At 30.2% G+C, this 18,010-nt stretch overlaps 2 protein-coding genes across 2 annotated transcripts; both read left to right on the plus strand.

Annotated features, from left to right (window-relative positions):
- The first annotated feature begins 7,023 nt into the window (after positions 1-7,023).
- On the plus strand, positions 7,024-10,714 carry LOC117925624 (2-alkenal reductase (NADP(+)-dependent)-like). Its single transcript, XM_034844690.1, has 5 exons — positions 7,024-7,268; positions 8,319-8,496; positions 9,280-9,446; positions 9,524-9,606; positions 10,264-10,714. Exons 1-5 carry the CDS (start codon positions 7,032-7,034, stop codon positions 10,640-10,642), a joined length of 1,044 nt encoding a protein of 347 aa, XP_034700581.1. The 5' UTR covers positions 7,024-7,031; the 3' UTR covers positions 10,643-10,714.
- Positions 10,715-14,728: 4,014 nt separating this feature from the next.
- Positions 14,729-15,468, plus strand: LOC117925273 (oligosaccharyltransferase complex subunit ostc). The gene has a single exon (XM_034844244.1). It carries the CDS (start codon positions 14,766-14,768, stop codon positions 15,276-15,278), a length of 513 nt encoding a protein of 170 aa, XP_034700135.1. The 5' UTR covers positions 14,729-14,765; the 3' UTR covers positions 15,279-15,468.
- Positions 15,469-18,010: the final 2,542 nt, after the last annotated feature.

Below are 18,010 nucleotides of genomic sequence, written 5' to 3' on the forward strand. Positions count from 1 at the left end.
AAGTCCTACTAATGAGGCCCACTCCTAATATGTTTATTTATTTCTATGTTAATATTAAGGATTTTTATGAGAGTCTAAGTGAAAACTAAAAAACTAATAAAAATCGATTGAAGCTAACAAAAAACATAAAAACAATTTGATTTTCAACAATCATGAAGCTCAATTCAGTTTAGGAGCCGTGAAAACTGACTTGGTTAATTTGATTTTCAACAATTATAAAGCTTGGGCAATTTTAGCATTATTGAAACTGATTTGGTTGATTTGTTTAAAAGTTTGATTAACCAACACAATTGAATTAAAATGATATTTTAAAACTTACATTTTTATGATTTATAATTACTTAATGATTTATTTAAATACGTTGATCATATTTTGGACTCAATATTTTAAATATGTTTCAGACTTAAAATCCAGATGAATTTTAAATAACCTTTAAAAATCAATTGGGTTGAAGACTTAAATTTGACTTGTATTTGATGGACCGTGTAAATTAATCTTAATTTGATTTAAATTTAAGTTTTAAATTAATCTAAATTTGATGGACCGTGTAAATACTTTTTCCACTGATGTTTTTGTCATTTCTTATTCAAAATTTCAGCAAAAAATTTTTAAGCAGAAAGTTAAATTGCTTTATTTTCATGTTTTTGGCTTCATTATCATTTTCAATGGACACTCAATATTCCCTCTTCAATACAAGCCTTCATCATAATCAATTTCTCACCCTTCAATTGTTTTAGCTCATTGTTTGACCCTTTGATTCACTTTCTTGCAAAACCACTATTTCCTTTACGATTAGATTCAAAATGGTGCTCTTTGTGTTGTTCATGTGTCGTTAAAAGATTAACTAATGGATGCTTTGCCAAAACCATTACATTGTAGTCGTTTTTTTTTTCTCTCAAGACTAAGATTGGAATCTCCAATCGAAACTCCACCTTTAGGGGGCATGTTAGAAAAAGTTAATGTTTATTCTTAATTTAAATATTAATATTTATCTATTATTAGTTTAAATTATAGTAGAAGATAGAGTTTGAACTAAAATAGAAGATAAACTCAAACAGTTTTAAATTAGAATAAATGATAGAGTTTGAATCAGTATAAAAAATATACTCAAATTATTTGTATATAAATATCCATCCTTCATAAGGGTATACTATAATTTCTCAATCTTCTTCTTTCACTATATGAAGATGGCACTATTCTTGATGAGGTGACTCCATCTAGCTTATGTGTTGAAGATAACTATTTTCATGGTTTTTATATAGGTTTTCTTGATGGTCTACAATATTGAAGTTAATTTTGTTAAGGAGCATGATATGTATATATAAGCTCAAATCTAGTTAGTGTAAATTTTTAGGAAAATTAGTAATTCAATATGGTATCAAAACTTGATTTGATGGAAGGTATTTCAATCCTCTTCTTGTTTGTCTTTGTCTCTATACTTATTTTCCACTCCCTGAAGCATTTTGTTGCTTACTACACCTCATTTAAACCTTGCCTAACTTTAATTTAAGGTTATATCATCCTAAGGTACTGCTAAATGAAAGGATTTTATCAACGTCCATAAATGATAAATCGTGGATCGAACAGTTGAATTAGAAAAATTGGGTACTATCATATAACTTTATATCAACTAAGTTCATAAGTTGGAAACATTTACCATAGGGTAAACCACCGCTTCTTAGGCCCCCTGATTCTACCATAGAGTCTAACAATAGATAATAACTTTCTCTCGAACACAAATTACAACTTTTATCATATTGTGTTTTTCAAAATCTCAAAAGGTGCTGAGTTCAAATCTTGTGAGTTCAAACTTTTAGGGAAATTGGTAGTTGAACAAACTTATATGGACTTGTAAAGCCATTGATATGCTCTTGGTATTTCGAGAATTGTCGTTTATGTTGGAGAAAAGATGACTTGGTCATCAAGAAGAGTATGGTTCAATAAAAGGAGGTAACATGTTGAAGAAGTTGGACTCCATGGGAGTTCTAAATATAATAACTCATCACTCATCATTACCATTGTTGTTTGGGATCCTCATTCTTATATAAAAATTTCTATTTTAAAAACAAAAAACAAATTTGTGTTTGATGTTCTATTAAATAATTTTTTTAAATGATGGTTTCTCATCAATTTTTAGATGTTTAAACATTTTGGATTTGATATTTAATTAAATAAAAGTGAATCTACAATGACACTTAAGTTGTAGATAATTCTTCCAAAAAAAATGTCATCACTCTTAATTTATTTATATTAGTTATTTAAAGAAAAATATTAAAAGAATTATTTAATTGTTTGAGGAAATTCAAGATTTTTTTCTATAAAATTTATGGAAATTCTTGTTGTTTTCCAAAGAAAATTCTTGTTGTTTTTCTAATTCTTTTTCTAATTCCTTTAATTTTTTTTAAATGTTTTTATAAAATTTTGAACCTTTTTTACTTATGTTTTCATGTCTTAATTGAATGATTTGATAAAGTGTATATTTTTCTTTTATTTAATATTGAAGGCATAAAATTATTTAATTTAGTGTCTATTTGGATGTAGTTCCTATTTTCTATTTTTTAAAAAATAAAAAATAGTAATAACTTTTAATATAAAAACTTTTGGAAGTTCATAGTGAAAATTCAGTAGTTTTTAAAAGCTGAATAAAAAATATTGAGGTATTAAAAAAAATTTTACTATCTCAAATTTTAAAATTTTGAAAGTAATTTTCAAGAATAGATAAGGTAAGTCAAAACTTTTTTGCATAAAAGTTTTTACTTCTTGTATAAAAATTTCTATTTTAAAAAACAAAAAACAAAAAGTATATCTGAATGAAGTCTTAACTATTTTTATAACTTTGGTTATTGTAGAACGGTGAGCACCCCGAGGTTTGGGTCCTCACAGAGAGGACTAAAGGCTTAATCATGGAAGGTTGCTCGGCTACCAAAACCCATTTATATTATTATTATTGTCTAAAAAATAAATCCTAAAAATAAGGAAACAAAAAAATCACATTGTGATGCATTCAACATTTTTCACTTTCAAATAGAAAGGCATATTTATTCCCTTTTTTTTTTCCCACTATTTTTACTTTTTCTATAAGTTTGAAATGTGTTCACATCTCATAGTGGGAATAAAAGCATTGTTCTTTCTATAAAAATAAATTAGACATACATGGATGGTCAGGAGGAAATTAGAAACAAGCATTTTTTATCGAGCTATTACTTCCACATAGGCATTCTATTTATTTTATTTTTGTTTTAGTATTGAGTCTTTAGGAAACATCACATCTACTAAAAACTCATTTAACAGTAATTTTAGGAAGTATTTTTAATTTTTTTAACATTTAAAATTTTTTATGATTCAAATGTTAAAAAGATTAAAAATGTTCTAATTTTCCAAAAGTCAAATACAACTATATCCTTTTCAAATATTTTCGGGTTTATTGATGTCTCTAACACCTTCCCACTAAGTAAATCCCATCTCGGAATCCATTATTATTTTATGAACTTTATTTTTCTATTTTTTAGAATAAATGAATAAATAAAATAAGAAACAATTTTAAATAAAATAATCAATAAAAAAGAATTTTCAAAAAATAAACCACTAAACTGGTTTGCAAACCAAAAGGATTCAGTCCATAAAATGATGACTCCACAAATTGTGAGTCAATAAATCAGTTCATCAATGGCTATTCTCACTTCTGTAATTTCATCATTGAAGGACAAGATGTACATAAAAAGTGTTTGATTTTTATTTTTTTCTAAATAATGAAAATATTAAAAAATAATCCACTCAACAAAATTCTTCAAAAATGGTATGGTTGGTCATCACTATGGTATGGGATACCATTTAAGTATTTGAATGGGATGATTCATGCATGTAATTTTTAATCTCAACCAATTTGAAATTTACCCAAATAACTTTCCAATTTGCAGCTCATTTTCAATTTTGTATGCATATCCAAATTGGTGATGTATCCTCTACAAGAAAAACATTATGTCACCACTCTAATTCCTCAAATAGTGTGCTTCATAGAATCTTGATTAATTGCATGGTACCTAGTTGATGCTTACTCCCCAACTACCATTAAATTTTGGCTTTGTGAAAACCATACCAAATTGAGAATTTTCCTTCACTTCTACTCCTTTTATTCTGTTTTTTGATAATGCAACTAATGATCAATTCTTAAACCAAACTAGCTCAAGCTTGTACATAAGATTCCACCATAAGTGGCGAAAAAAAGGGTCCATTTACGTGGAATGTGTAGATTAGAAAAGGTTTGATTTTAACTTGAAACAAGTATTTTTCACTTTTCTTGTATGTTATTCTTTCTTACATTTTTTCTCAAAATTTCTGGAACCAAACATAGTCATAAGAAATTTTTTTGGATTAATTGTATTAATTGATTTGTTAGTTAGCAAAAAAAAACAATAGCAACATTAATTAACATATGATTCATGATCTAGGATTGTTTCTGTTCCAAGTATAGTGACTAGTGCAGGTAAAATTATGCAAGTTTTTTTCCAAATATATGCAAGAAAGCAACAGAAAAAGAAATAGAGTGAAGATTAGGAAAGTAAGAAAAATCAATCAAATTTTTTAAAAAAATTTATTGGTCATATTTTATCCTCTATATAAAATGACCAATATTTTCAAAACCGACTAGTCATTATTAAATCCAAACAGTTGTCAATTCACAGTTCAATTGTCATAACAATCAACCACGGTCCAACTAATAAGGTTATAAATATATAATTTATGTATTATTAAAATTAAAATTACTTATAAAAATTTAAGTATATAATATAAAAAAATAAAAATCAATAATATTTAGTTTTTTATTTTTTAATATTATCAAATAAATATATACATATATTAATATTTTAACATTTTATTAAATAAAACATATATAATATTTAAATGTGAAGATATTTATTAAAATTTAATTAATTTTACCTACATATTAAAATTTATATGGCTATTATTTTATTATTTTAAAAAATATTATATTATTTTACTTCTATTATTTACACTTTCATTGTTATAAATATTTTGAAAAGAATTATGTTGTATTATTTTTTGGTTTGCAATACTAAATACAAGTTAAAAAGTAGCCCAGTGGAATTGCAAACATTGCAAGAAGCATGAGGTCCAACAGATAGTTGGGCTTCTAAGATTGAGGCCCATTAAGCTGGGCCCGTTTTGACAAAAATTAAAGGGGATCCAAGGTAGAACCAGCAAACTAGTTCATCGGGTCAACGGTTCAACCACTGGTTTGTCAATTCAATGATGGTTTGATAACTATCCTGGCTTAGATGGTGACCCGGATCGGACTCTACCTATCTATGAAAGAAAATGGTGAAAATTGCAGATGGATGAATATTAAGGATATCGATTCCTCTTCAATAAGAATTTTGAGTAGTAGCACTAAGACTATGTGGTGTAGTTGGTTTATTTATTTATTTTATTTTTTTGTTGTGATTGAAATTTTTAAAATTTGATTGTTGTTGTGAGTGTTTTACATATGTTGGTAATTTAGGGTCAAAAATTCCCAAGTGTACATTTAGCTCGGGTCTTTCGAATCCTCTTTTGGATTACTTGTATAATGAAGTACGATGTGTTGAAAATGTTTAAGAGACTAGGGTATGTAGTTGAGGTGATGGGTAAAGAGATGAAATTTAATCAATATAAAATTTTCAAAATAAGGATTATCTTGATAAAGTTTTTAAAGAATTTTTGGAAGTCTTGGGCAACTTGTTTTTAGCTAAGTATTTTTAATGCTCTATTTCAAGATTGATCCAACTTTTAGAGAGTTGAGAGAAACTTTCATCAATTGGATTGAGGTTTTCATTGGAAGTATTTGATAGTGTTGTTATTCGAAGTGTTTTCTTTAAAAACGTTTTTAGAAAAATCATTTATGAAGTGTTTCTCTAAAAAATATTATAAATGATTTTTCAATACTACAAATGATTTTTCATATTTGTGAAAGTATTTCTTAAAATTTGTCAAATACCTAATTTTTTTTCAAAAACACTTTTTAAGCTAACAACGTTTTACGTAAATCAATGTCAAATGAATTCTTAATTATATTAGGTCATTCATCAACACCTATCAATTAAGGATTGGATAAGAATAGACTAATGTTAATTTACCTTCTTCCAGTTATGAAGTATAATGATCTTATCGGATTATGGATGGCAAAAAAAGTCTTATCAAGTAACAAGACTTTTAAGATAGAAGTGAAAATTCACGTCCTCAATTAAATAACTTCATTTAAATACAATAAGATTTATAATTTAGTTAAAAGAAGTATTAAAACATGACCTAATTATTGAACATATATTCATATATTTATTTAATAATCAAGTCAAGTTCACTCTCGTTTGAATCAACATGAATTACCTTTCGACGTAATATGTTCATGACTCAATTAACTTATTTATTTAAAATTAAATTTAAAATAGATCAAATGTAGGTTAAATATGTTATAAGTTAGATTTAGGCTAACCAATAAATTTATTTAAACTAGATAATTCAGGAAATGTAAGTAGATTGAAAAATAACGTGTTTATTAAATAGATCATATAAGTCGGTACTTAACTTAAATTTATAAAAATTGTGTTAGACTCGAATTTTATTGATGGGGTGTGGAAAACTTCTCAAATTATAAGTAAAACTTGTTCAACGACAATGATGACTTCCTGGTAATATACATGAAATATATGCTTGCAAGACGTTGTTAGAGATTAATAATTGTATTTTTTTCTTTTTCAAATAATTTAAAAAAAATTAATATTTTTCATAATTTTCATTATATAAATGTTTCTTCATTTTTTAATTGAAAATAATACTTATTCAGACTACCCATTTTGGCCCGGCATACCAAGGACAACCACAGAAAATATATGGACCACAGAGATCTAAAATGGTCTTACATTCAAAATATCCAAACATACAAGGACACTTCATCAGTCTCAATCATTCTGCCCTACGCTTCTTTCATCGAGTGAGCGAGCTTCTGTCTAACAAACCTGAAAGGCTAGACAACAATGGAGGTCACCAACAAATATGTAACAGTTAAGACCCACATTGATGGATCAGCACCTCAGGAATCCGACTTTGAGCTCAAGACTGCGGCTTTAAATCTATCAGTGGAGCCGGGTTCGAAAGATGTGATAGTGAAAAATCTCTATGTTTCCATCGATCCGTACCAGATCAATCGAATGAAGAGAGTTTGCTCTTCGCAGAAACTTGTTAGTATTGCAGATGGCATAACTCCTGGCCAGGTGAGCTCGTCAGGGTGTAAATCTTTTTTAGATTTTTCTTTGGGATTTGGTCTCACATGGTTGACTAATTATTTCAGATCAAGGTTAGACTAAAATAGTCTATGATTTTATTCTTTGAACATTTCATACTATTTTAGTATAAAGGCAAAGAAGACAAAACTTTTATTTTCTATGATGTAGAAGAGTTTGGATATATGCTCACACTTTATAGGTAAAATCATCTTAAATTTTTTTTAAAATAAACTACAAAAATAAATTTTTTATGAACTTTGACTAGCGGCTCAATTTACTTTCAAATAATATTTCAAACAATATTAATCCTCAATTATGCTTAAGTATCAAATAAGTCATTAGAATAAGATTTTAGTAAAAAAATGGATGAAAAAATCTATGTGATAAACACGAAAATAAATTGAATATATTCAAATATGTGGTATAAAACTTCTAAACATGTATGTGCTTGTAACATTAGGGTCTGTTTGGTGTTTTTGAAAATTGTTTTATGATATTTTATAAAATAAAAATTTGTTTGAAACTTGAAATGTTTTTAATATTTTAAAAATAAATTTTATATATTATATTTTATTTTTAATCATTCTAACTTTCTGTATAATTATTTTTTAAAATAACTCTCACAGAATAAGTGAAATGAAATGAAAATAGTTAAAAAATATTCAACTATTAATTAACACCATATTTTATATTCTTAAGAAAAAAAATAGAAAGCAATTTTTGGTTGTTTAACATGTTTTTCTTGTTTTTTTGTTGTTTTTTTTTTTTTTTTTTTGTTTTTTTGTTTTAAATAATAGAAAATTGTTCTCGAAAATTATCTTAAACATATCCTTAGTTTTTTTTTTTTTCCTACCAAAATATGTCTATTCTTAAAAAAGTTTTAGGAACTAAATTGAATGCTCTCACCTTGAAAAAACGGGTAGACCTTTACATAATTTGATGCTTGAAGTCTCCAAACATTCCAACATTGTGGAGTTCCTGTTTGATGTTCTTCAATTGGCTAGCATAGTCTAAGAGGCAACTAATAAAAATGTGCAGGCCATTAGTGCTAATGGTATTGGGAGAGTTATGGCTTCTGGAAACCCTGAGTTTGAGAAGGATGATTTAGTTGTGGGGCTTATCAATTGGGAAGAGTATACCATCGTCAAAGGAGGTAACACCTTCAGGAAGTTGGATCCCATGGGATTTCCTCTCTCTTACCACCTTGGAGTTCTCGGTATGTTTGCTCCTCTATTCTTGCAAAAATCTCTCATCACATCATTCTTAGGCAAAGAGTTTGAATGGTTTGTGATGAACCTCGTAGCAATCTCAAAACTAATTACCAAACTACATCAGAACATCAAATGTGTTGTTATCGCTTAACTAACATACTTATAAACTGTTAATTATCTTTTCTTCAAAAAATATATAAATAGGTTGTAATAGTGTAGAAAGATATAGAATAATGAAAAGAAAGCTTACTGCAAATCCAATTTCTTATAGTTTGGACAATCATTTTAAATATTCGGGTTCAACTGGGTCAGGAATTTAGGTACTTTCAACTTAGCCCGAGTCTAATTTAATACTTTTTAAAAATACTTATTATAATCTATAGCAATATTCATTTTATATGTGCCTTTTTAGTTAATTTAAAAAAAATATTAAATTAATTTAATTATATAAAACACTATCTCATTTTCTTGTTAAAAAAATCATTACTAAGAGTTTCAATTCAACCAAATTCGAAGACTGACTATGAAAATTCAATAAATTTAAAAAAATTCTAGACTAATTTGATTAATACAATAAATTTGAGTCTTAACTCAAGTGGTCAATTGAGTTTAGTTCAAATTTGACGTGAAGTTAACTTGATTAAGTACCATTCATTAGAGATCGGGTTCAATTCAAATTAAACTTGAGTTAGTCACAAATCCAATATGATTTAGACAACTTACAACCCTAATTATTATTCTTATCCTTCGTATTTTCAAGTAGAATTGAAAACTAGTGTTGATTGCAGGGCTTAGTGGGCTAACAGCGTATGGCGGTTTCTTCGAAGTATGTAAACCTAAGAAGGGGGAGAAAGTATTTGTATCAGCTGCTTGTGGATCAGTTGGAAATTTGGTGGGACAATATGCCAAGCTCTTCGGCTGCCATGTTGTGGGCTGTGCTGGAACAAAACAAAAGGCTAGCTTCTTCCACTCCTCCTTCACTATATATCAAACCATATTCTTAAACAATTCTGTCAAAAAATTGAATTATAGGTTGAGTTGCTAAAAGGGAAGCTCGGTTTTGATGACGCATTCAACTACAAGGAGGAAGCCGATCTGAAGTCCACTCTCAAAAGGTAATTACAGTAACATTATTATGGTATAATAATGATGCTCTTAAATTCGAGGATCATCCAAATGATAGCTATTAGAACAAGTTTAGAAGGTGTGATATCGAATTTCATTAAATGTTTTATTTACCCTTATCGGATACGGTTTTCAGATGAGATGGTGAAAGTTTGATAAAAAAAATTCGATAATAGAGTTAGGATCATGGGTTCAAGTCATTGGAGTTTCATCTTGGGTCGCTCTTAAGTTTTGGGATAGGTCACCAAATATTATTTTTTTAAACAAGTTTGCAAAGTCTAATATTGAATGTCATAAAATGTCTGAATACCAATTGATTTTCAAATAAGATATCAAATTTCATAAAAGGTTCGACCTATTCTCATTGAATATTAATTGGTTTTCAGATGAGATAGTCAAAACTCAATCCAAAAATTGGTACTAGAGTAATAGTCATGAGTTCAAGTAACAAAAGTGTCATATTAGGCCTCTCTTGAACTAGACGACCGGTTACTAAATGTCATCTTTTAGGATAGACTTATGGTGTATGATATCATTGATTTTCAAATGAAATGGTTAAAACCTTATAAAAGAAACCATGTGTTCAAAAACTTCATCATAGGAATGGTCATTTGGAAGGTGATTCATTGGTTAATTTGTTCCTATAGGTACTTCCCTGATGGGATTGATATATATTTTGATAACGTGGGAGGCAAGATATTGGAAGCATCGGTGGCTAACATGAATCCCTTTGGTAGAATTGCTGTTTGTGGAATAATCTCGGAATATACAGGGATTGGAGAGCGAGCTGCACCAGATATGATTGATATTGTGTACAAGAGACTCAAGGTCCAAGGGTTCTTGGTGATTGATTACTTGAAAGAGATGGATGATTTCATTTCAACAACGTCGAATCACCTCAACACTAACAAAATTCATGTACTTGAAGATATCTCCCAAGGTGTGGAGAGTATTCCATCTGCTTTCATAGGACTCTTTCGTGGAGATAACGTTGGGAAAAAGGTGGTGAAAGTTGCTGATGAATGAATGCCGAGAGAAGACTATTGGATTTTGCTTAAGAATTTCGAATGTAGTGCTATGTTTCGTCTTTGAATCTTGTGTTTGGTATCAGGAAAATAAAAAAGAAATGAAAGATAATAATTTTTTTTGAATATTTAAAGTAGAATACAAAAATAATTTATTGATTTAAAATATTTTTTTTTTCTTTTACTTTTTCTCCCTTATAATTTTTGTTAAGAAATTAAACATGACCTAAAAAATATATTAAGAAAAACTCATTTTCTTATATTTAGATAATATAAAAAAATTTTAAAAAATGTTAAGAAAAATAAGATGATCCATAGGAGTTTGGAACATAAGACTATGTTTGGTCTTTTAAAAAAGATGTTAACAAAAATCATTTTCTCATATATGATTGGATACTATAGAAAAAGATAAAAACCAAAATGTTAATGAAAAGATGGTGAATGATATTAAAAGGTTTTCTTCCTTCTTTTCATAAAGAAAGGTAGAAAAGTTTGGATAAGATATATTCCTACTTCAATTTTTTTTTTTCTCAACTTTTTCATAGATAAACCAAATAAAAGTATTTTTGACCTAGGGCTTGAGGCAATGACCATATTATGTTGATTACCCATCGGGCAAAAGGCCAAGGGCTAGTTATTTGACCATTGATGTATTAGTAGTGTATATCTTTGATAGGAGACACAACTCTTTAACAAACTAGTGTGTCTCACACTGCATATGCATCCAAAAGTAACCTTTTAATAATTGCTTTATGTGCCAGTGTAATGAATCGCATCCAATTGTATAGGTATTATTTGCTCTTAACTCAAATGCATCATCACAACTTCAAAACGCATCTATATGGTTAAGAGAGCTTATACTTATATAACCCCAAGAATTTTCTCCTTCATCCAATGTGAAATATCACAATCAACCTCATCCACTCTTCATACAAACACAACGTCCTCGTTGTGTCTCATAGGATTGTTAGGCCAAACAAACTCTCACACCGGGGTCGTGAATAAGTTTTGATACTATTTGTATTGACCCACATCCAATCATGTAGATATTATCTGCTCTGAGCCCAAAAGGGGCCCTCATGGCTTTAAAATATGCTCATATGATTAAGAGAAACTCATATTTATATAATCTTAAGAACTTTCTTTTCTATCCAATATGAAATTACAGATAGCTAGACATTGCCTTTTAGTACTAGCAAAGCCAAAAATTGTCAAGTAGGGTGAGGGGTTAATTAGGAATAATTGTATCCTTGAAAATTATTTCAATTTTTTTTTAAATATGAGATAGTAAAATTTTTTTAATACTTCAACATTTTTTAATTAATTTTTAAAAACTATTAAATTCTCAATATGAACCTCCAAAAGTCTTATATTAGAAGTTATTGCTATTTTTTGTTTTAAAAAATAGAAAATAAGAACTACATCCGAACATACACTAAATTAAATAATTCGATGTCTTCGATATTAAATAAAAGAAAAATATGCATTATATCAAATCATTCAATTAAGACATGAAAACATAAATAAATAAAAAGTTCAAAATTTTATAAAAACATTTAAAACTTTTGAAGGAATTAGAAAAACAACAAGAATTTTCATCATAAAATTTTCAAGAATTTTCGTAAATTTTATAGGAAAAAATCTTGAATTTTCTTAATCAATTAAATGATTCCTTTAAATAACTAATATAAATCAATTAAGAGTGATGAAATTTTTGTTGAAAAATTATCTATAATATGGTAATTAAGTGTCATTGTAGATTAACTGTTATTGAATTAAATATTAAATCCAAAATGTTTAAACATCTCAAAATTGATGAGAAACCATCATTTAAAAAAACAAATTATTTAATAGAACATCCAACACAAATTTTAAAAAATTACAGAAAATAAAAAAATTAAATAAATAAATAATAAAAAATTAAATTAAATTTATCAAAAAAATGAAAAATAAATTAGGATGTGAGAGAGGAAGAGAGAGAGAGAGAGAGAGAGAGAGAGAGAGAGAGAGAAGGGGGTATTGGCTATGTGTCGCCAACATGGGTCTTGTAAACACTTGAATTTATCTTAACATAACATATGCTTTTCTCTCAAACATTGGAGATACGAGCCTAAAAAGGAACGGTGATACAATGTATTTTATATTAAAGCATATCAGATATACTTTATCTTTAGTTTATGTGCTTTTAATTTGTTAGGGGGAGTACCATCTTTTAAAATATAGATTATAGGTATACACTTCTCATTCAAGTCATTTGTCACATATGCTTCTACTAATATTGTTTCATTATCAAACTTATAACTTGATCAACTGATGTAAGGTAGTGGAAGATGATGTGTACATCAATCTTGGTTATCTTCTAAGGGCATTGTTGTATTTCTATCTTGAAAAATTTCTACATGACTTCCTTTGGTTTCCATTGGTACTTCAATATCCTAGAATCTTTAACTTAAAATTAGTTTAACACCTGCTCAATGACAAGCTTTAAAGTCACTCTAAACCTTAATGTTTTTTTGCTTGCAACTTGAGTGTCATTTGTTATTCCATGATAAATGATTTATACTTTACTTCATCAAACTTTATTTTCAATGTTCATTCTAGAATTATCTTATTGGGACTCATTAAAACAATCACCATGCCTAATCTTTTATGCAAAGTGGATTCATCATTTAGGAGGTTCCAAAATCACTCACCGATTTAGAGTCCACCCATTTCAGTCTTCACCTATCTCTACCGCAAAATCAATCAACACCTAACTCTTTATTGCACATTTATGCTTATAGAGAACCTCGAATTCTCCAAGCTCAATTAACCACCTTATTCGTTTGCTTAACATGTCAAGATTCTATAGTACTATTCTCAATGGATGCTCCATTAAGATTGTCATTGTATAAGTTTGGAAATAAGGACGTAGTTTTCTTACATGGGCAAATGTTTATTTTCTCCAAGGGTGAGTACATTGTCTCTACATCACTCAGAACCTTGCTCATATGATAAATTGGCAAATGTAACTAGTTATCTTCCTTAGTAAGAACAATGGTTGTGCTAGATGCCACCAAGTATAAAGAGAGCTTCTCTCCAACCATAGAAAATGACAAAATTAACAATGTTATGATGATGTCTTTAGTTGTTAAGAGGCTTTGTCACATCCAAACGTCCATTCTAGACTACACTTCTTACTAAGCAATTTTGTAGAATGGAGAACAACTATATGAGCACTTTGAGATAAATTTGCTAAAGGTTGTTATTCGATCAATTAAGCATTAAAGGCCCTTGACTTTCATGGGAAAGGACATTCCTAATATTATTTGTATTTGCTCTAGATTTACATTAATCCCCTTTAGCTTACTATGTAACAAAAAAATTTTGACTCTCGACCCTAAAAATGTAGTTACCAGTTTAGTTTCACTCCAAATTTCATCATAATGTTAAAACTTGCCTTTCAAGTCCTACTAATGAGGCCCGGTCCTAATATGTTTATTAAATGTTATTTCTATGTTAATATTAAGAATTTTTATGAGTGTAAGTGAAAACTAAAAAATTAGTAAAAATCGATAGAAGTTAACAAGAAACATAAAAACAATTCTATTTTCAACAATCATAAAGGTCGGTTCAATTTGGGAACCATGAAAACTGACTTGGTTAATTTGATTTTCAACAATTATAAAGCTTGGACAATTTTAACATTATTGAAACCGATTTGGTTAGTCTATTTAAAAATTTCATTAACCAACACAATTGAACTAAATCGATATTTTAAAACTTATATTTTTATGACTTATAATTATTTAATGATTTATTTAAATAGGTTGATCCTATTTTGGACTAAATATTTTAAATATATTCCAGACTTAAAAATCTGGATGAGTTTTAAATAACTTCTAAAAATCAATTAGGTTGAAGACTTAAATTTGACTTGTATTCGGTGTACCGTGTAAATTAATCTTAATTTGATTTAAATTTAAGTTTTAATTAATTATCCTGGAAAATGATATTTTATTGTAATTTTCGTCTTTTTTTTTTTTTTTTTTTTGTTTATTTGTTTATTTTTTTTTATTTTTAATGTCATCTTCTGTAAAAGACCACGAAGGAGAGAGAGATCCATTTTCTAACACAGAGCGCCAATGGCTCCCAAATCAGAAACCCTAGCAGCCGACTCCACCACCGTTGCTACATCCATGGATCCAATCTTCCACATCCTCAAGGTCCTCCCATTCAGCTTCCTCCACCCGCCGCGGCTCCGCCTGAAGCTGCCGTCGCTCTCCCTCCCCTCCCCCATGACCGTCTACGCCCTCCTCCTCCTCACTTACTTCATGGTGGTCTCCGGAATCGTCTACGACGTCATCGTCGAGCCTCCCGGCATCGGCTCATCCCAGGACCGCCACACCGGTGCCGTCCGTCCCGTCGTCTTCCTTCCCGGCCGTGTCAACGGCCAGTACATCATCGAGGGCCTCTCCTCCGGCTTCATGTTCGTCCTCGGTGGCATTGGCATCGTCCTGATGGACCTCGCTCTGGATCGAAACAGGGCGAAGAGCGTGAAGGTGTCGTTCGCCTCCGCCGGCGTGGCGTCGGTGGTGATCGCGTATGTTATGAGTATGCTCTTCATTCGCATTAAGATCCCAGCTTATCTTCATTGATTTGGTTGGTGATTGTGGGTTTAATCTTATGATTAGATTTGTGAAATCAGGAGTTTTTTTTTTATATGTTATTGGATGTTTTCCGATTTAGTAGCAGTTACAGTGAGATTGTGGATTTTGTGATTTGGATCTTCGTATGAGTATATATAAATAGGAAAACGCCATATGGTTGCTGATTAACTGATGGAAAGTAAAATGAATTAACAATTGAAATGTGGGTGAATCTTCTCAGAACACCAAACAGTGGCTAAGTGGTTTTTAATGAGAATTTTGATAGTGATCACTGATAGACATGCATTAAAACATGTAGTCATTCATTATGTTCTTCATTGGCATTAAGATCGCTGCCTATTTCATTGATGATTCTTTTGTTGTTAGGATTGAATTTAGGGAATTATGGGCTTTGACTTTTGTCTGGAATGTGACCTTTTTCTATATATAAATTTAGTAGAACACCGAATGGTTGGTGGGAACCTCTGGAAAGTAAGACAGAGTTAACAAATGAAATGTGGGTGGAATTTAGTTGACACATTTTTAGTTTTATTTTAGTTTTTGGATTTTTAATCTTATGAAAGAATTTCTAGAATGAGATTTTTATTTTTATTTTTTATGAAATTGAATATGAGGTGATGGATTTTGTGATTGTGAGATCTGCTTATGGGTACTGGACATTAGAGTATGTGATGCAAGAAGCATGAACTCACTGCCTTAGATTTTGTTACATAGGAAATGCTCCTATTCTTCTGCTTGCGGGGGTTTTCCTTCCTCTGTTTTGAGAGCTCAATCTCTGTTTGGATTTTTGAGTTGGGCCTCTTTGGCAGCTTTTGGGGTGTTGGTGGGATCCTAGTTTTGTTGGATAGAAGAGGTCTGTAGAATTTGGAAGGGGATACTGTGGCTTATTTGATGTCTTGCACATTTAAAAATGTAGAGACTAGTTTTATTTGGGTTTTGTGGACCTTGATAGGGAAGGGATGGGGGTTCTGAGACAAACTGGAAGCCATTAGAGGCGTTTGGGAGACCCTTGGTTTCAGGGAAGGGAGGACAACATCACATGAGAAGAGAAATTGTTCTTGCATTTCTCCATCTAAGAGAATATTTTCAGGTTTCATTTGTTTCTTTGGTTTGCTGGATTTGCCATCAGTTTGAGGGAGCTCTACAGGGTCAACCCATCTAGATCTACCTTGAATGTTCCAAATTGATCAATGTAATTTTTTATTTTATTTTAATCTATTGAGAAGGATCACTTCTGTATGTTAGTCAGTGTATATTGCCTAGGCCAGTTTCAGATCATGTATTTTCCCTCCTTGGTAGTGATGGTTTAAGATGAGGCAAAAGATTCCATTTAAATTGAAAAGGTGTAGGTGAAAGTAGAGGATGGAAAATGTGGAGCGGTTCTGCAAGGAAAGAGAGCATATAGGGAAGAGGAAGATAGAGTAATTTGGACATAGTCAAAGAGTGACAGGTTTTGGGGAGTTCGTTATCTTTCTTGGTGGGCATTATATGGAACTCATGGGTGCCGCCAAAAGTGGGTTTTGTTGCTTGGGAGGCCATGTGAGGGAAGATATTGATCAATTACAAAGGAGGGAGTTGAATTAGGTGCTATGGACTTCTTTGTTAGCAGCCTTTGGCTTGAATTGGGTGTTCTAGTTTCAATTAGAAATCTCCCTCTTAAATGGAAATTTGAGAGGCTAGATAAGAAGAGCAAAGCAGTTTGGCATATGGCTTTGATTTGCTTATTTTCATGTATTTAGAAAGAGCACAATCGAAGGACTTTCAATGATGAAGAGCTTTCAAATAAAAGATCGAAGGATTTCTTTATTAAATCACTATTTGAATGGTCTCATGCTTCATTGGAAATGGAGAAACCCTCTGTTTTGGATTTCTTAGATGCTCTTCCTTGTGGTTAGCTTGCCTTGTTTTTGTAGGCTAACTTTGTATATGTTTGGGATGTTTTGTGCATACTTCTTGTATACATAAGGTGCACCCTCTGTATTTGGCGTTTCTTAATATATGTTTTTGTTAAAAAAAAAGAGGAGACAGTTTTTGACAAATGGATGTTTCCTTTGTTATAACAAGGAAAAATCCATTAATCATATCCTTATTCACTGTGTCAAGATGAGGGTTTTATGGCAGATGCTGTTTTCTCTTTTCGATGTGTCATGGGTGCTATTCTCATTAGTTAAAGAGATCCTCTTAGGATGACATGACCCTTTCATGGGTTAAAAAAAAAAAAGGACACGTCAAGCAGCTCCCATATGCTTTTTTTTTTTTTGGACAGTTTGGAAGAGGAACTAAAGATTGTTTGAATTCAAGCAGCAATCTAACCAAAGGCTGAAAGCATTCTTTGTAATTTTTGGTTATGGACTAAGATGTTTATGAATGATGGTCCTTTGTCTTTGATTAACTTTGTCGATTGGTTGGATTCTTATTGAGGGTGGGGATGGTTTTTTGTAACCCCTCTATTCTTTTGGTTGTGCCTTTAGGTGATCATTGTATACTTCCTATGTTTCTTTGGAGTGCCTTGACGGCTTTTCTATTTTATAATACTCTCCTACTTTACCTATCCAAAGAAAAGCATAGGGATTTGAAGAAAGAGTGAACTAGTATTGGGGAGCCATGAGGTGCAATGATCCTAGTTTCTGGATTGCTTGAAAGTTAAAAAGTCTTTGAAGAAGGATCTGAACAAGTGGAATAAGGTAGACTCCAGAAAAGTTTCTGTTCAAAAATCTTGA

The sequence above is a fragment of the Vitis riparia genome, chromosome 11 (genome assembly GCF_004353265.1).
Source record: "Vitis riparia cultivar Riparia Gloire de Montpellier isolate 1030 chromosome 11, EGFV_Vit.rip_1.0, whole genome shotgun sequence".
Taxonomy (NCBI): Eukaryota; Viridiplantae; Streptophyta; class Magnoliopsida; order Vitales; family Vitaceae; genus Vitis; species Vitis riparia.

What these genes read in the sequence shown, in the direction of transcription:
- LOC117925624 (XM_034844690.1), top strand. Translation starts at nt 7,032, where the DNA reads ATGGAGGTCACCAACAAATATGTAACAGTTAAGACCCACATTGATGGA. An exon ending in TTACCACCTTGGAGTTCTCG is followed by an intron (nt 8,497 to 9,279) that starts GTATGTTTGCTC and finishes TGTTGATTGCAG; the next exon opens with GGCTTAGTGGGCTAACAGCG. An exon ending in GTGCTGGAACAAAACAAAAG is followed by an intron (nt 9,447 to 9,523) that starts GCTAGCTTCTTC and finishes ATTGAATTATAG; the next exon opens with GTTGAGTTGCTAAAAGGGAA.
- LOC117925273 (XM_034844244.1), top strand. Translation starts at nt 14,766, where the DNA reads ATGGCTCCCAAATCAGAAACCCTAGCAGCCGACTCCACCACCGTTGCT.